Genomic DNA, 19,926 nt, shown 5'->3' with positions numbered 1-19,926 from the left:
TTTACGCGCCTGCTTCTGCCTACCACCGCTCAGTCAGATACTTAGATACTTGTACGCTTGTATGCTCAGTCAGATTATATGCAACGCAGGACACGCTAGATAATATCTAGTAATATCATCAACCATGTGTAGTTAACTAGTGATTATGATTGATTGTTTTTTATAAGATAAGTTTAACTAGCTAGCAACTTACCTTGGCTTACTTCATTCACGTAACAGGCAGTCTCCTTGTAGAGTGCAACGAGAGAGAGGCAGGTCGTTATTGCGTTGGACTAGTTAACTGTAAGGTTGCAAATTTGGATCCCCCGAGCTGACAAGGTGAAAATCTGTTGTTCTGCCCCTGAACGAGGCCAGGCAGAACTTAATTTTCTGTGATGGTTTGGAGCCTAGCCTCAGTCATTCATGCAACTATTTCAGCAGCCATGTTGGATGCCTAACTGCCTAACTATGACTGTGTCTGAAAAACAGAACAACCACCAAGTAATGACATGGCATTCAGCAGGAAATTGAGACCTTGAATTTCCGCAGGCAGCATATTTTTCATAAAGATATTGAACCCAACTAAAATGTTTATGATGCATAAGTATATGTGTGTGAAATGTGGGCATACTGTAGGAGGTAAACTGATAGTTAGGAAAGGAGAAGAGATGAGGAAAGTAGCACCTGCCTCGACTGTAACACCCATGACTAAACCCCTGCTCATACACAGTCCACACACACACACACACACACACTCATGGAGTCATTTAACATTCCCGAGAGCTGGTTATCATTCCCACCATAGGAGTCATGCCCATAAGAGGCACAAGGGCACGTGGCCCCTCAGATTTGTCCTGTTTTTTAAAACATTTGTGATAGGGCCTCCTGAGTGGGGCAGTGGTCTAAGGCTCTGCATCACAGTGAAGCTGTGCCACTAGAGATTCTGGGTTTGAGTCCAGGCTCTGTCGCAGCCGGCCGTGACTGGGAGACCCATGGGGGTGGTGCACAATTGGCCCAGCGTCGTCCGGGTTAGGAGAGGGTTTGGCCGGCAGGGATATCCTTTTCTCATCGCGCTCTAGCGACTCTTGTGGCGGCCCGGACTCAGTGCACGCTGACACAGTCACCAGGTGTACGGTGTTTCCTCTGACACATCGGTGCGGCTGGCTTCTGGGTTAAGTGGGCAGTGTGTCTCGGTTGGGTTGTGTTTCGGCTCTCGACCTTCGCCTCTCCCCAGTCTGTACGGGAGTTGCAGCGATGAGACAAGACTGACTCCAAAATGACGTTAAATGACGTTATTTACCATTAATTCATATTGGACACAAAATGATCTGAAACACAACAAAAACAAACAAGTTTGTAGAGTCACAAGCTGGATGTAATCATTACGTACTAGGTATATGGGACCAAATACTAAATGTTAGGACTAATTTAATCCACATTTAAGTGAATTTGTCCCAATAATTTTGGTTCTCTAAAATGGGGAACTATGTACAAAAAGTGCTGTAATGTCTAAGTTCACCCTGATTTGGATGGAAATACCTTCAAATTACAGCTGTCAGTCTTCAGTTTAACTTTGAAGTACAGAGCCAAAACAACAACATTGTCACTCACTGTAGATATGGTGTATCTATCAATGGGGCCATGTGATTCATTCCCTAACCTGAGTTCACTGTAGATATGGTGTATCTATCAATGGGGCCATGTGATTCATTCCCTAACCTGAGCTCACTGTAGATATGGTGTATCTATCAATGGGGCCATGTGATTAATTCCCTAACCTGAGCTCACTGTAGATATGGTGTATCTATCAATGGGGCCATGTGATTCATTCCCTAACCTGAGCTCACTGTAGATATGGTGTATCTATCAATGGGGCCATGTGATTCATTCCCTAACCTGAGCTCACTGTAGATATGGTGTATCTATCAATGGGGCCATGTGATTCATTCCCTAACCTGAGCTCACTGTAGATATGGTGTATCTATCAATGGGGCCATGTGATTCATTCCCTAACCTGAGCTCACTGTAGATATGGTGTATCTATCAATGGGGCCATGTGATTCATTCCCTAACCTGAGCTCACTGTAGATATGGTGTATCTATCAATGGGGCCATGTGATTCATTCCCTAACCTGAGCTCACTGTAGATATGGTGTAACTATTAATGGGGCCATGTGATTCATTCCCTAACCTGAGCTCACTGTAGATATGGTGTATCTATCAATGGGGCCATGTGATTCATTCCCTAACCTGAGCTCACTGTAGATATGGTGTATCTATCAATGGGGCCATGTGATTCATTCCCTAACCTGAGCTCACTGTAGATATGGTGTATCTATCAATGGGGCCATGTGATTCATTCCCTAACCTGAGCTCACTGTAGATATGGTGTATCTATCAATGGGGCCATGTGATTCATTCCCTAACCTGAGCTCAATGTACATCCTTGACAGAGGCTGCTAAGTGTGTCACGCTGTGTTGCTGAGGGAAACAGGGACAGTGTAGCTCTGCACCACTAGTGTCCCTCTTCTGTTTCCATTGTGACATCAGATGTCGTACTCCAACTTGATAACTGGAGAACTGGATGAAACCATTGACGTGCGAGTTGATGTGATGAGCACCACTGCATGTAGTTTAGAGGGGATATCCTGTCCACTAACTCTATGGCTCTGTGTGTTATCCTGTCCACTAACTCTATGGCTCTGTGTGTTATCCTGTCCACTAACTCTATGGCTCTGTGTGTTATCCTGTCCACTAACTCTATGGCTCTGTGTGTTATCCTGTCCACTAACTCTATGGCTCTGTGTGTTATCCTGTCCACTAACTCTATGGCTCTGTGTGTTATCCTGTCCACTAACTCTATGGCTCTGTGTGTTATCCTGTCCACTAATACTAATTATATGGCCCTGTGTGTTATCCTGTCCACTAATTCTATGGCTCTGTGTGTTTGTCTCTCTGACGCACCACGAGTGAGGGATGTCACCATGTCATTCCAGTGGAATTTTACCCCAGTGACATCACATAGTCTCTACTGTGTCTCTGTAAGAGATTGTGTGTGTATCTGGTTGGCTTCTCTCTCCTCCCCAGTCAGATGAACACTACACAAGCTGAGAGGGTGGAATATTATCTTGATTGTGCCTCATTAAATCCCCCCCCCCACCCTCCCTCCCCAATAGAAGATAAAGAGGTAAGACAAGGAGAATGCTGGCAGGGATCATGTACCCCAGGAGATACCTATATTAAAAAATAGAGCTCTCGCAGACTTATTCCAGTCTTTTTGTGACTGTTGTGGTTTCATGCCTCCTACATCCCTGTTTCTTTAACCCCAAGGTTTTCTCTCAGTGTGGCCAAGCATGACATCATGGGCCCAGAAAAATACTTGACACACTTTGGCGGTGATTTCAGACTTCACCCAAAACCACTGTGTAATGATGCACATGTTTATGCCATCTATTCATTTTGTCTTTTTCAGCCCGCTAACAAACAAAAACTTGACCGTCAAACAGTGGGCATCATATCCTATGTTTTTCATTGGTCAATCAAAGATGGGGGAGTTTGGCAAAGCCCAATAATTACTGTTTAACACAGCTGACCAGATTTACATTGTAATTCTCCTTCCCTTCACTGTTCTTAACTTCCTATTCCTTTCTATCCTTTGTTTTTTCATTTTCAGTGCCATCTTCTGCGTTTGTTGGTTCTTTATTATAGTTCAGTGCATTTATGGAGTTTTCAGTTATTTTCAGTTACTTCACACTCTATTCCTCAGTCCATCGCTCTACATCTGCGTGCCTCTCATTGCCTCTCTACATCTGCGTGCCTCTCATTTCCTCTCTACATCTGCGTGCCTCTCATTTCCTCTCTACATCTGCATGCCTCTCATTTCCTCTCTACATCTGCGTGCCTCTCATTTCCTCTCTACATCTGCATGCCTCTCATTTCCTCTCTACATCTGCGTGCCTCTCATTTCCTCTCTACATCTGCATGCCTCTCATTTCCTCTCTACATCTGCGTGCCTCTCATTTCCTCTCTACATCTGCGTGCCTCTCATTTCCTCTCTACATCTGCATGCCTCTCATTTCCTCTCTACATCTGCATGCCTCTCATTTCCTCTCTACATCTGCATGCCTCTCATTTCCTCTCTACATCTGCGTGCCTCTCATTTCCTCTACATCTGCATGCCTCTCATTTCCTCTCTACATCTGCGTGCCTCTCATTTCCTCTACATCTGCATGCCTCTCATTTCCTCTACATCTGCATGCCTCTCATTTCCTCTACATCTGCGTGCCTCTCATTTCCTCTATATCTGCGTGCCTCTCATTTCCTCTACATCTGCGTGCCTCTCATTTCCTCTATATCTGCATGCCTCTCATTTCCTCTACATCTGCGTGCCTCTCATTTCCTCTACATCTGCATGCCTCTCATTTCCTCTATATCTGCATGCCTCTCATTGCCTCTCTACATCTGCGTGCCTCTCATTTCCTCTCTACATCTGCGTGCCTCTCATTTCCTCTCTACATCTGCGTGCCTCTCATTTCCTCTCTACATCTGCATGCCTCTCATTTCCTCTCTACATCTGCGTGCCTCTCATTTCCTCTCTACATCTGCATGCCTCTCATTTCCTCTCTACATCTGCGTGCCTCTCATTTCCTCTCTACATCTGCGTGCCTCTCATTTCCTCTACATCTGCGTGCCTCTCATTTCCTCTCTACATCTGCGTGCCTCTCATTTCCTCTCTACATCTGCATGCCTCTCATTTCCTCTCTACATCTGCGTGCCTCTCATTTCCTCTCTACATCTGCGTGCCTCTCATTTCCTCTCTACATCTGCATGCCTCTCATTTCCTCTCTACATCTGCATGCCTCTCATTTCCTCTCTACATCTGCATGCCTCTCATTTCCTCTCTACATCTGCGTGCCTCTCATTTCCTCTCTACATCTGCATGCCTCTCATTTCCTCTCTACATCTGCGTGCCTCTCATTTCCTCTCTACATCTGCGTGCCTCTCATTTCCTCTCTACATCTGCGTGCCTCTCATTTCCTCTCTACATCTGCATGCCTCTCATTTCCTCTACATCTGCATGCCTCTCATTTCCTCTCTACATCTGCGTGCCTCATTTCCTCTCTACATCTGCGTGCCTCTCATTTCCTCTACATCTGCGTGCCTCTCATTTCCTCTCTACATCTGCATGCCTCTCATTTCCTCTCTACATCTGCGTGCCTCTCATTTCCTCTACATCTGTGTGCCTCTCATTTCCTCTACATCTGTGTGCCTCTCATTTCCTCTACATCTGCATGCCTCTCATTTCCTCTACATCTGCATGCCTCTCATTTCCTCTCTACATCTGCGTGCCTCTCATTTCCTCTCTACATCTGCGTGCCTCTCATTTCCTCTACATCTGCATGCCTCTCATTTCCTCTACATCTGTGTGCCTCTCATTTCCTCTCTACATCTGCGTGCCTCTCATTTCCTCTCTACATCTGCGTGCCTCTCATTTCCTCTCTACATCTGCGTGCCTCTCATTTCCTCTCTACATCTGCGTGCCTCTCATTTCCTCTCTACATCTGCGTGCCTCTCATTTCCTCTCTACATCTGCGTGCCTCTAATTTCCTCTCTACATCTGCATGCCTCTCATTTCCTCTCTACATCTGCGTGCCTCTCATTTCCTCTACATCTGCGTGCCTCTCATTTCCTCTACATCTGCATGCCTCTCATTTCCTCTCTACATCTGCGTGCCTCTCATTTCCTCTCTACATCTGCGTGCCTCTCATTTCCTCTCTACATCTGCGTGCCTCTCATTTCCTCTCTACATCTGCGTGCCTCTCATTTCCTCTCTACATCTGCGTGCCTCTCATTTCCTCTCTACATCTGCGTGCCTCTCATTTCCTCTCTACATCTGCATGCCTCTCATTTCCTCTCTACATCTGCATGCCTCTCATTGCCTCTCTATATCTGCATGCCTCTCATTGCCTCTCTATATCTGCATGCCTCTCATTGCCTCTCTACATCTGCGTGCCTCTCATTTCCTCTACATCTGCATGCCTCTCATTGCCTCTCTACATCTGCATGAAAGTGAATGAGTCTGAATTGGTTAGCGGGATGGAAGAGAGGAGAGAGTGAGAAAGGGGTAGTGAGCGGGATAGAAGAGGGATGGGGGAGAGAGGAGGGATGGAAGAGTCAGGGAGAGAGGAGGGATGGAAGAGAGGGGAGGGAGGAGGGATGGAAGAGTCAGAGAGAGGAGGGATGGAAGAGTCAGAGAGAGAGGAGGGATGGAAGAGTCAGAGAGAGAGGAGGGATGGAAGAGTCAGGGAGGGAGGAGGGATGGAGGAGAGGGGAGGGAGGAGGGATGGAAGAGAGAGAGAGAGAGGAGGGATGGAAGAGTCAGAGAGGAGTTATGGAAGAGAGGGGAGGGAGGAGGGATGAAAGAGAGAGAGGGGGATGGAAGAGTCAGAGAGAGAGGAGTGATGGAAGAGAGGGGAGAGGAGGGATGGAAGAGAGGGGAGAGAGGAGGGATGGAAGAGAGGGGAGAGAGGAGGGATGGAAGAGAGGGGAGGGAGGAGGGATGGAAGAGAGAGAGAGGAGGGATGGAAGAGAGGGGAGGGAGGAGGGATGGAAGAGAGAGAGAGAGAGAGGAGGGATGGAAGAGTCAGAGAGAGGAGTGATCGAAGAGAGGGAGAGAGGAGGGATGGAAGAGAGGGGAGGGAGGAGGGATGGAAGAGAGAGAGAGGGAGGGAGGAGGGATGGAAGAGAGAGAGAGGGAGGGAGGAGGGATGGAAGAGAGAGAGAAGGGAGCGATGGAAGAGAGAGAGAGGAGGGATGTAAAAGAGAGGAGAGAGAGGAGGGATGGAAAAGAGAGGAGAGAGAGGAGGGATGGAAGAGAGAGAGAGAGGAGGGATGGAAAAGAGAGGAGAGAGGAGGGATGGAAGAGAGAGGGGGAGAGAGGAGGGAAGAGAGAGGGGGAGACAAAGTAGAAAACATTTAGGTCAATGTTCTCTGGTTTCACTCCTGGAAACCAGTCAAAGGATTCTCTTGATCAGAGCTTGCTGATTGGTGGGGTGCTGGACTGCAGCAGACATGTTCACACCCCATGGTTCCTAAAAGGACGCTCCCAAATCATTCCAATTTGTTACTTGACAAGTTCCAAAACGGCAACTGTTAATTGCTTGTCCGGTTTTGTTCCTTCTCGTGGTTTTATTGATCAGGAGGTTTTTCTCAAGCTGTCCCAAAGCCACAGCTTCTTAAGGCAGTGTAGCAATATGCCTGGCCAACGACCTGTAATTAGCCTACATCCAACCCCTTTAACCAAGGGTCTAAATATCACGCCTTATCGGCTAATGTAAACCTGTCTGTCGACCTCTCCTCTTTCTCTCTCTGTCCTCTCTCTCTATCCATCTTTCCCTCTCTCTAGCTCACCCTCAGTTTAGAGAGGCAACTCATCTCATCATTTTTGTTGTTTGAAGTGGTGTTTTTTTAAACTCTCAGATGATCGTTCTCCCTCTGTTTATCTTTCTCCCTCTGTTTATCTTTCTCCCTCTCTGTTTATCTTTCTCCCTCTCAGTTTATCTTTCTCCCTCTCAGTTTATCTTTCTCCCTCTCAGTTTATCTTTCTCCCTCTCAGTTTATCTTTCTCCCTCTCAGTTTATCTTTCTCCCTCTCAGATTATCTTTCTCCCTCTCAGTTTATCTTTCTCCCTCTCAGTTTATCTTTCTCCCTCTCAGATTATCTTTCTCCCTCTCAGTTTATCTTTCTCCCTCTCAGGTTATCTTTCTCCCTCTCAGATTATCTTTCTCCCTCTCAGTTTATCTTTCTCCCTCTCAGTTTATCTTTCTCCCTCTCAGTTTATCTTTCTCCCTCTCAGTTTATCTTTCTCCCTCTCAGTTTATCTTTCTCCCTCTCAGTTTATCTTTCTCCCTCTCAGATTATCTTTCTCCCTCTCAGATTATCTTTCTCCCTCTCAGATTATCTTTCTCCCTCTCAGTTTATCTTTCTCCCTCTCAGTTTATCTTTCTCCCTCTCAGTTTATCTTTCTCCCTCTCAGGTTATCTTTCTCCCTCTCAGTTTATCTTTCTCCCTCTCAGTTTATCTTTCTCCCTCTCAGGTTATCTTTCTCCCTCTCAGTTTATCTTTCTCCCTCTCAGTTTATCTTTCTCCCTCTCAGTTTATCTTTCTCCCTCTCTGTTTATCTTTCTCCCTCTCAGTTTATCTTTCTCCCACTCCCAGAAATGATTCCCCGAAACCCTGTCATTTGACACAGCCGCCATGTTTAGGTCCTCGGGCGAAAAATCTGAAACTCAAATGTTGTATGTGAAAATGTTTTGTATGTGCTTGTGGGTACTAAGAGATCGTTTGGCGTTGGTTCAGAGGCATGAATCTGCAGAGGTTGTTTCTGGAAGTGTGTGGGACTGGGAGGATGGGAGTGCTTTCCAGACCTGTGTTAAGTTAATTAACAGCCGAGACACACACACACACACCACTGCCCTCAGTTTAGTCATGGTACACAGATGTAAATATCCAACTGTTTAGTAGGACTGTGTAGAACAGATGTAAATATCCAACTGTTTAGTAGGACTGTACTGTAAATATCCAACTGTTTAGTAGGACTGTACTGTAAATATCCAACTGTTTAGTAGGACTGTACTGTAAATATCCAACTGTTTAGTAGGACTGTGTAGAGCAGATGTACTGTAAATATCCAACTGTTTAGTAGGACTGTGTAGAGCAGATGTACTGTAAATATCCAACTGTTTAGTAGGACTGTGTAGAGCAGATGTAAATATCCAACTGTTTAGTAGGACTGTGTAGAGCAGATGTAAATATCCAACTGTTTAGTAGGACTGTGGAGAGCAGATGTAAATATCCAACTGTTTAGTAGGACTGTGTAGAGCAGATGTAAATATCCAACTGTTTAGTAGGACTGTGTAGAGCAGATGTAAATATCCAACTGTTTAGTAGGACTGTGTAGAGCAGATGTAAATATCCAACTGTTTAGAAGGACTGTACTGTAAATATCCAACAGTTTAGTAGGACTGTACTGTAAATATCCAACTGTTTAGTAGGACTGTACTGTAAATATCCAACTGTTTATTAGGACTGTACTGTAAATATCCAACTGTTTAGTAGGACTGTACTGTAAATATCCAACTGTTTAGTAGGACTGTACTGTAAATATCCAACTGTTTAGTAGGACTGTACTGTAAATATTAAACTGTTTAGTAGGACTGTACTGTAAATATCCAACTGTTTAGTAGGACTGTGTAGAACAGATGTAAATATCCAACTGTTTAGTAGGACTGTACTGTAAATATCCAACTGTTTAGTAGGACTGTACTGTAAATGTTAAACTGTTTAGTAGGACTGTACTGTAAATATCCAACTGTTTAGTAGGACTGTGTAGAGCAGATGTACTGTAAATATCCAACTGTTTAGTAGGACTGTGTAGAGCAGATGTAAATATCCAACTGTTTAGTAGGACTGTGTAGAGCAGATGTACTGTAAATATCCAACTGTTTAGTAGGACTGTGTAGAGCAGATGTAAATATCCAACTGTTTAGTAGGACTGTGGAGAGCAGATGTAAATATCCAACTGTTTAGTAGGACTGTGTAGAGCAGATGTAAATATCCAACTGTTTAGTAGGACTGTGTAGAGCAGATGTAAATATCCAACTGTTTAGAAGGACTGTACTGTAAATATCCAACAGTTTAGTAGGACTGTACTGTAAATATCCAACTGTTTAGTAGGACTGTACTGTAAATATCCAACTGTTTAGTAGGACTGTGTAGAGCAGATGTACTGTAAATATCCAACTGTTTAGTAGGACTGTGTAGAGCAGATGTAAATATCCAACTGTTTAGTAGGACTGTGGAGAGCAGATGTAAATATCCAACTGTTTAGTAGGACTGTGTAGAGCAGATGTAAATATCCAACTGTTTAGTAGGACTGTGTAGAGCAGATGTAAATATCCAACTGTTTAGTAGGACTGTGTAGAGCAGATGTAAATATCCAACTGTTTAGAAGGACTGTACTGTAAATATCCAACAGTTTAGTAGGACTGTACTGTAAATATCCAACTGTTTAGTAGGACTGTACTGTAAATATCCAACTGTTTATTAGGACTGTACTGTAAATATCCAACTGTTTAGTAGGACTGTACTGTAAATATCCAACTGTTTAGTAGGACTGTACTGTAAATATCCAACTGTTTAGTAGGACTGTACTGTAAATATCCAACTGTTTATTAGGACTGTACTGTAAATATTAAACTGTTTAGTAGGACTGTACTGTAAATATCCAACTGTTTAGTAGGACTGTGTAGAACAGATGTAAATATCCAACTGTTTAGTAGGACTGTACTGTAAATATCCAACTGTTTAGTAGGACTGTACTGTAAATGTTAAACTGTTTAGTAGGACTGTACTGTAAATATCCAACTGTTTAGTAGGACTGTGTAGAGCAGATGTACTGTAAATATCCAACTGTTTAGTAGGACTGTGTAGAGCAGATGTAAATATCCAACTGTTTAGTAGGACTGTGGAGAGCAGATGTAAATATCCAACTGTTTAGTAGGACTGTGTAGAGCAGATGTAAATATCCAACTGTTTAGTAGGACTGTGTAGAGCAGATGTAAATATCCAACTGTTTAGAAGGACTGTACTGTAAATATCCAACAGTTTAGTAGGACTGTACTGTAAATATCCAACTGTTTAGTAGGACTGTACTGTAAATATCCAACTGTTTAGTGGGACTGTACTGTAAATATCCAACTGTTTAGTAGGACTGTGTAGAGCAGATGTAAATATCCAACTGTTTAGTAGGACTGTACTGTAAATATCCAACTGTTTAGTAGGACTGTGTAGAGCAGATGTAAATATCCAACTGTTTAGTAGGACTGTGTAGAGCAGATGTAAATATCCAACTGTTTAGTAGGACTGTGTAGAGCAGATGTAAATATCCAACTGTTTAGTAGGACTGTACTCTAAATATCCAACTGTTTAGTAGGACTGTGTAGAGCAGATGTAAATATCCAACTGTTTAGTAGGACTGTGTAGAGCAGATGTAAATATCCAACTGTTTAGTAGGACTGTACTGTAAATATCCAACTGTTTAGTAGGACTGTGGAGAGCAGATGTAAATATCCAGCTGTTTAGTAGGACTGTGTAGAGCAGATGTAAATATCCAACTGTTTAGTAGGACTGTGTAGAGCAGATGTAAATATCCAACTGTTTAGTAGGACTGTGTAGAGCAGATGTAAATATCCAACTGTTTAGTAGGACTGTGTAGAGCAGATGTAAATATCCAACTGTTTAGTAGGACTGTGTAGAACAGATGTACTGTAAATATCCAACTGTCTAGTAGGACTGTGTAGAGCAGATGTAAATATCCAACTGTTTAGTAGGACTGTGTAGAGCAGATGTAAATATCCAACTGTTTAGTAGGACTGTGTAGAGCAGATGTAAATATCCAACTGTTTAGTAGGACTGTGTAGAGCAGATGTAAATATCCAACTGTTTAGTAGGACTGTGTAGAGCAGATGTAAATATCCAACTGTTTAGTAGGACTGTGTAGAGCAGATGTAAATATCCAACTGTTTAGTAGGACTGTGTAGAGCAGATGTAAATATCCAACTGTTTAGTAGGACTGTGTAGAACAGATGTAAATATCCAACTGTTTAGTAGGACTGTGTAGAACAGATGTAAATATCCAACTGTTTAGTAGGACTGTGTAGAGCAGATGTAAATATCCAACTGTTTAGTAGGACTGTGTAGAACAGATGTAAATATCCAACTGTTTAGTAGGACTGTACTGTAAATATTAAACTGTTTAGTAGGACTGTACTGTAAATATCCAACTGTTTAGTAGGACTGTACTGTAAATATTAAACTGTTTAGTAGGACTGTACTGTAAATATCCAACTGTTTAGTAGGACTGTACTGTAAATATCCAACTGTTTAGTAGGACTGTACTGTAAATATCCAACTGTTTAGTAGGACTGTACTGTAAATATTAAACTGTTTAGTAGGACTGTACTGTAAATATTAAACTGTTTAGTAGGACTGTACTGTAAATATCCAACTGTTTAGTAGGACTGTACTGTAAATATTAAACTGTTTAGTAGGACTGTACTGTAAATATTAAACTGTTTAGTAGGACTGTACTGTAAATATCCAACTGTTTAGTAGGACTGTACTGTAAATATTAAACTGTTTAGTAGGACTGTACTGTAAATATTAAACTGTTTAGTAGGACTGTACTGTAAATATTAAACTGTTTAGTAGGACTGTACTGTAAATATCCAACTGTTTAGTAGGACTGTACTGTAAATATCCAACTGTTTAGTAGGACTGTACTGTAAATATCCAACTGTTTAGTAGGACTGTACTGTAAATATTAAACTGTTTAGTAGGACTGTGTAGAGCAGATGTACTGTAAATATCCAACTGTTTAGTAGGACTGTACTGTAAATATCCAACTGTTTAGTAGGACTGTACTGTAAATATTAAACTGTTTAGTAGGACTGTACTGTAAATATTAAACTGTTTAGTAGGACTGTACTGTAAATATCCAACTGTTTAGTAGGACTGTGTAGAGCAGATGTAAATATCCAACTGTTTAGTAGGACTGTACTTTAAATATTAAACTGTTTAGTAGGACTGTACTGTAAATATCCAACTCTTTAGTAGGACTGTACTGTAAATATTAAACTGTTTAGTAGGACTGTACTGTAAATATTAAACTGTTTAGTAGGACTGTACTGTAAATATCCAACTGTTTAGTAGGACTGTGTAGAGCAGATGTAAATATCCAACTGTTTAGTAGGACTGTACTTTAAATATTAAACTGTTTAGTAGGACTGTGTAGAACAGATGTACTGTAAATATCCAACTGTTTAGTAGGACTGTGTAGAGCAGATGTAAATATCCAACTGTTTAGTAGGACTGTGTAGAACAGTAAGGAATAGTATACAAAGGCATACATCATTCAAATCACCAGGTGTGTGTGTGTTTAAGGTGAGCCCTTAAAGGTGTAACATTATTAGTTAGTGTCACCGGTCATAACCAATACTTTACCCTGTCTAATCACTGTGTATGCATATGTGTGTGTCTATGCATGCTTGTGTGTGTGTGTCTATGCATGCTTGTGTGTGCGTGTCTATGCATGCTTGTGTGTGTGTGTGTGTGTGTCTATGCATGCGTGTGTGTCTATGCTTGCTTGTGTGTGTGTGTGTGTGTCTATGCATGCTTGTGTGTGTGTGTGTGTGTGTGTGTGTGTGTGTCTATGCATGCGTGTGTGTCTATGCTTGCTTGTGTGTGTATGTGTGTCTATGCATGCGTGTGTGTGTGTGTGTGTGTATATACGTGAGCAGAGGGTGGTGGAGAGCATATAGGGGCAGGGCCAGTGAGCAGGAAGGGGTGTGGCTGGTGAGAGGGACAGTATAAATGATGACAGTTATTCAGTCACAGGTACACTGCAGTCAGCCTAGCCTAAGACAGAGAATACTAAGTGTGTATGTACATGTATGTGTGTGTGTGTTCAAATGAGAGAGAGAGAGAGTGTGTGCCACTCTGAGTGCTCTGTAGGACTAGGCAGTGTAAGGTGTGTGCAAGTTCACTTTGCTTGTGTCACGGACCTCTCTGCCCAACTGAGAGAACAGTGTGTGTGTGTGTGTGTGTGTGTGTGTGTGTGTGTCTGGTAGAAAGAGAGAGACCCAAACAGTGTATGTATTTCCTTGACTCAGCATTGTAGCATCATCCGTAGCATCCTCAGTCTGTTGCCAGGGCAACTGAGTCCAAGTCCACTGCCAGTCTGGGGTGAGTTTGCCCACTTCTCTCTCTCTCTCTCTCTCTCCTCTCTCCTCTCTCCTCTCTCTCTCTCTGTGTGTTTAAAACTGTGATTTAGGGGCAGTTTTATTGACCACAGAGAGGAGAGAGATCCTCTGAAAGTTAATTGTTCCTTTATTTAGCTGCTGGACAACTTTCCACTTTGTCTCAGTGGAACAGCACAGAGAAGGAAGGAGGGAGAGAGAGAGAGGGAAGGAGGGAGAGAGCATTGCAGAGAGACGGACGGAGGGAATGGGGCATTTTAGGTCAGGAGAGTTTAATGGCTCACTCTCTTTTCCATTGAAACATCTCTCCTGATGTCTAGTTTTAAGCCTTTTTATGATAGAGACAAAAATGTGGTCGGAGGCTCCATATAGAGGGTGTGACACAATTGCGGAGCCTCCAGAGGCAGGCAGAGGCCAAATGGAGCTCCGTACCACAATGCAGGGGGCTCCGTATAACTCCGTATAGCTCCAAATACATTTTCTATAGGATTGTGGTCAGGGCTTTGTGATGGCCACTCCACTCCAAGGTTGCAAGATCGAATCCCTGAGCTGACAAGGTAAAAGGTCCTATCCTATCCTACCTACCTGAACAAGGCAGTTAACCCACTGTTCCTAGGCCGTCATTGAAAATAAGAGTTTGTTCTTAACTGACCTGCCTAGTTAAATACCTGGACTTTGTTGTCCTTAAGTCATTTTGCCACAACTTTAGAAGTATGCTTGGGGTCATTGTCCATCTCTTGGAGACAGAAACGCGTCTCCTTCCTGAGCGGTATGACAGTTGCGTGGTCCCATGGTGTTTATACTTGAGTACTATTGTTTGTACAGATGAACGTGGTACCTTCAGGCGCTTGGAAATTGCTCCCAAGGATGAACCAAAGTTGTGGAGATCTTGGCAGATTTATTTTGAGTTTCCCATGATGTCAAGCAAAGAGGCACTGAGTTTGAAGGTACATCCACAGGTACACCTCCAATTGACTCAAATGATGTCAATTAGCCTATCAGAAGCTTCTAAAGCCATGACATAATTTTCTGGAATTTTCCAAGGTGTTTAGAGGCACAGTCAACTTGTAAACTTCTGACCCACTGGAATTGTGATACAGGGAAATTTAAGTGAAATAATCTGTCTGTAAACAATTGTTGGAAAAAATGACTTGTGTCATGCACAAAGTAGATGTCCTAACCGACTTGCCAAAACTATAGTTTGTTAACAAGACATTTGTGGGGTGGATGAAAAACGAGTTTTAATGACTCCAACCTAAGTGTATGTAAACTTCCGACTTCAACTGTAATTATATGATGTATTCTTAGAAACCTCCATGACCAAACTATCTATTTGTGGCTCTGATGTCACCTCAGAATATCTCTTTGTGTCACTGTCTGACCTGTGTCCACTGTCCATGAACAATGGCTGTTACCTCAATACTATTTACCAGCCTGTACCTGTCTCTCAGTCATTGTTGTGACAGTATTTATTATGTCAGGTTATTACTGTAATGATTCAGGAGTGTGTTATGTCGGGTTATTACTGTAATGATTCAGGAGTGTGTTATGTCAGGTTATTACTGTAATGATTCAGGAGTGTGTTATGTCAGGTTATTACTGTAATGATTCAGGAGTGTGTTATGTCAGGTTATTACTGTAATGATTCAGGAGTGTGTTATGTCGGGTTATTACTGTAATGATTCAGGAGTGTGTTATGTCAGGTTATTACTGTAATGATTCAGCAGTGTGTTATGTCGGGTTATTACTGTAATGATTCAGGAGTGTGTTATGTCAGGTTATTACTGTAATGATTCAGGAGTGTGTTATGTCAGGTTGTTACTGTAATGATTCAGGAGTGTGTTATGTCAGGTTATTACTGTAATGATTCAGGAGTGTGTTATGTCGGGTTATTACTGTAATGATTCAGGAGTGTGTTATGTCGGGTTATTACTGTAATGATTCAGGAGTGTGTTATGTCGGGTTATTACTGTAATGATTCAGGAGTGTGTTATGTCGGGTTATTACTGTAATGATTCAGGAGTGTGTTATGTCGGGTTATTACTGTAATGATTCAGGAGTGTGTTATGTCGGGTTATTACTGTAATGATTCAGGAGTGTGTTATGTCAGGTTATTACTGTAATGATTCAGGAGTGTGTTATGTCGGGTTATTACTGTAATGATTCAGGAGTGTGTTATGTCAGGTTATTACTGTAATGATTCAGGAGTGTGTTATGTCAGGTTGTTACTGTAATGATTCAGGAGTGTGTTATGTCAGGTTATTACTGTAATGATTCAGGAGTGTGTTATGTCGGGTTATTACTGTAATGATTCAGGAGTGTGTTATGTCAGGTTATTACTGTAATGATTCAGGAGTGTGTTATGTCGGGTTATTACTGTAATGATTCAGGAGTGTGTTATGTCGGGTTATTACTGTAATGATTCAGGAGTGTGTTATGTCAGGTTATTACTGTAATGATTCAGGAGTGTGTTATGTCGGGTTATTACTGTAATGATTCAGGAGTGTGTTATGTCAGGTTATTACTGTAATGATTCAGGAGTGTGTTATGTCAGGTTATTACTGTAATGATTCAGGAGTGTGTTATGTCAGGTTATTACTGTAATGATTCAGGAGTGTGTTATGTCAGGTTATTACTGTAATGATTCAGGAGTGTGTTATGTCAGGTTATTACTGTAATGATTCAGGAGTGTGTTATGTCAGGTTATTACTGTAATGATTCAGGAGTGTGTTATGTCAGGTTATTACTGTAATGATTCAGGAGTGTGTTATGTCAGGTTGTTACTGTAATGATTCAGGAGTGTGTTATGTCAGGTTGTTACTGTAATGATTCAGGAGTGTGTTATGTCAGGTTATTACTGTAATGATTCAGGAGTGTGTTATGTCAGGTTATTACTGTAATGATTCAGGAGTGTGTTATGTCAGGTTGTTGCTGTAAACAGCAAGTAATGCAGATGTAGAAGCACGGTGGCTAGGAAAAACTCCCTAGAAAGGCCTAAACCCAGGAAGAACCTAGAGAGGAATCAGGCTCTGAGGGGTGGCCAGTCCTCTTCTGGCTGTGCCGGGTGGAGATTATAACAGAACATGGCCATGATGTTCAAATGTTCATAAATGACCAGCATGGTCGAATAATAATAATCACAGTGGTTGTAGAGGGTGCAACAGGTCAGCACCTCAGGAGTAAATGTCAGTTGGCTTTTCATAGCCGATCATTCAGAGTTAGAGACATCAGGTGCGGTAGAGAGAGAGAGAGTCAAAAACAGCAGGTCTGGGACAAGGTAGCACGTCCTGTGAACAGGTCAGTGTTCCATACCACAGGCAGAACAGTTGAAACTGGAGCAGCAGCACGGCCAGGTGGACTGGGGACAACAAGGAGTCATCAGGCCAGGTAGTCCTGAGGCATGGTCCTAGGGCTCAGGTCCTCCGGGAGGGAGAGAGAATTAGAGGGATCCTACTTAAATTCACACAGGACACCGGATAAGACAGGAGAAGTACTCCAGATATAACAGATTGACCCCAGCCCCCTGACACATGTTGAATCACGCTTTAGTCAGTGGTCTATCTCTTCAGGCAAAACCAGACTTCTTGATTATGCATTCGATTTCCTCCCTGACTATAGCTCACCCGTTGTCCCATGATCCTCTCTGTTCTAGATCATATGTTCATAGAAGAATACCTGGATGAAGATGAGGAACCACCTTTGCTGCTCAGCTCTTGTCCTTCTCACGGTGTGTGTGTGTGTGTGTGTGTGTGTGTGTGTGTGTGTGTGTGTGTGTGTGTGTGTGTGTGTGTGTGTGTGTGTGTGTGTGTGTGTGTGTGTGTGTGTGTGTGTGTGTGTGTGTGTGTGTGTGTGTGTGTGTGTGTCATTATTTGTGTCACTGATCTGTGTGTGTATTCCAGGTGTTTTGCTCTGGAGGGACTGTAGCCGTGCAGTGTCGGTGGGGGGAGGGGTGTGTGTGTCTGGAGTGCCCCAGTGGCCAAGAGCCAATCAAGGTAGGACAGAAGATCTAACATAACTCACCTCTCATTACCCTGTCATCCTAACTCACCTCTCATTACCCAGTCATCCTAACTCACCTCTCATTACCCAGTCATCCTAACTCACCTCTCATTACCCTGTCATCCTAACTCACCTCTCATTACCCAGTCATCCTAACTCACCTCTCATTACCCTGTCATCCTAACTCACCTCTCATTACCCTGTCATCCTAACTCACCTCATTACCCTGTCATCCTAACTCACCTCTCATTACCCTGTCATCCTAACTCATCCCTCATTACCCTGTCATCCTAACTCACCTCTCATTACCCTGTCATCCTAACTCACCTCTCATTACCCTGTCATCCTAACTCACCTCTCATTACCCTGTCATCCTAACTCACCTCTCATTACGCTGTCATCCTAAATGTATTTTTATAACTCACTTGTCACTATACAGGCCAAACCGCCCACCCTCTCTTCCACTACATTACCACCGTGGATCCCTCTGTCAACAGAGGCCACCTCTACCTCTCCACTTTCTCCTCCTTCTCACTGCATGGAAGTTGTGTTTCTCCCCACTGGGAACAGATGTCAACTCAACGTCTACTCCACGTTGGTTCAACGTAGTTTCATTGAAATGACGGTGAAACAACTTTGAAACAACTTTTCCCAGTGGGTCTGCTCTTATTTTAGATACGACCAAGATGCAGATGTAGGATCTTAATTTGATCACTCTTTGTTGCTGAGAATTTTCCTGCAGGGTAGGAAGAACAGATGAGCTTGGATTAACATAAATTCACTGAAAACCTACGTTAACACATGGTTATATTGACAGTATTCCACTTTACATGTGGCGTTCTTTTGTCCAATAGACTAACCACCGATGAAGCAACATCATGGACTATACGTTAAAATCCTGTTGCTGCAGGATTGTTTTGCCACGACAGCACTGGTCAAATTAAGATCCCACATCTATACTATGTTTTTGTTAATTTGTTGATACATGCCTAATATATATACAGTTGAAGTCGGAGGTTTACATAAACTTAGGTTGGAGTCATTAAAACAAGTTTACATAAACTTAGGTTGGAGTCATTAAAACTCAATTTTCAACCACTCCACAAATTTCTTGTTAACAAACTATAGTTTTGGCAAGTCGGTTAGGACATCTACTTTGTGCATGACACAAGTCATTTTTCCAACAATTGTTTTCAGACAGATTGTTTCACTTATAATTTCACTGTATCACAATTCCAGTGGATCAGAAGTTTACAAACACTAAGTTGACTGTGCCCTTAAACAGCTTGTAAAATTCCTGAAAATGATGTCATGGCTTTAGAAGCGTCTGATAGGCTAATTGACATAATTTGAGTCAATTGGAGGTCTACCTGTGGATGTATTTCAAGGCCTACCTTCAAACTCAGTGCCTCTTTGTTTGACATCATGGGAAAATCAAAAGAAATCAGCCAAGACCTCAGAGAAATAATTGTAGACCTCCACAAGTCTGGTTCATACTTGGGAGCAATTTCCAATCGTCTGAAGTTACCACGTTCATCTGTACAAACAATAGTATGCAAGTATAAACACCATGGGACCACGCAGCCGTCATACCGCTCAGGAAGGAGATTAATGTACTTTGGTGCGAAAAGTGCAAATCGATCCCAGAACAACAGCAACGGAACTTGGGAAAATGCTGGAGGAAACAGGTACAAAAGTATCTATATCCACAGTAAAATGAGTCCTATATCGACATAACCTGAAAGGCCACTCAGCAAGGAGTAAAAACCGCCGTAAAAAAGCCAGACTACGGTTTGCAACCGCACATGGGGACAAAGATCTTACTTTTTGGAGAAATGTCCTCTGGTCTGATGGAACAAAAATAGAACTGTTTGGCCATAATGACCATCGTTATGTTTGGAAGAAAAAGGGGGACGCTTGCAAGCCGAAGAACACCATCCCAACCGTGAAGCACAGGGGTGGCAGCATCATGTTGTGGGGGTGCTTTGCTGCAGGAGGGACTGGGGCACTTCACAAAATAGATGGCATCATGAGGCAGGAAAATTATGTGGATGTCTTGAGATGTTGCTTCAATATATCAGTCAGGAAGTTAAAGCTTGGTCGTAAATGGGTCTTCCAAATGGACCATGAC

The 19,926-nt window shown here is 42.6% G+C and overlaps 1 protein-coding gene across 4 annotated transcripts in view; it reads left to right on the top strand.

The window, feature by feature from the left end:
- LOC110508013 (tumor necrosis factor receptor superfamily member 19L) overlaps positions 1-19,926 on the top strand; it is a 79,233-nt gene that overhangs the window by 33,907 nt on the left and 25,400 nt on the right. For all 4 annotated transcript variants that reach the window (XR_005039984.1, XM_036964960.1, XM_036964959.1 and 1 more), the window contains exons 2-3: positions 17,449-17,523; positions 17,696-17,788. Coding sequence is in view for 3 of the 4 variants with exons in the window: in XM_036964960.1 (XP_036820855.1) it covers positions 17,476-17,523; positions 17,696-17,788 (141 nt within the window). In the remaining variant the exon portion in view is untranslated. The remainder of the gene's footprint in view (positions 1-17,448; positions 17,524-17,695; positions 17,789-19,926) is intronic.

The sequence above is a fragment of the Oncorhynchus mykiss genome, chromosome 27 (assembly GCF_013265735.2).
Source record: "Oncorhynchus mykiss isolate Arlee chromosome 27, USDA_OmykA_1.1, whole genome shotgun sequence".
NCBI lineage: Eukaryota > Metazoa > Chordata > Actinopteri > Salmoniformes > Salmonidae > Oncorhynchus > Oncorhynchus mykiss.
This window is presented reverse-complemented; position numbering and strand designations above follow the sequence as displayed.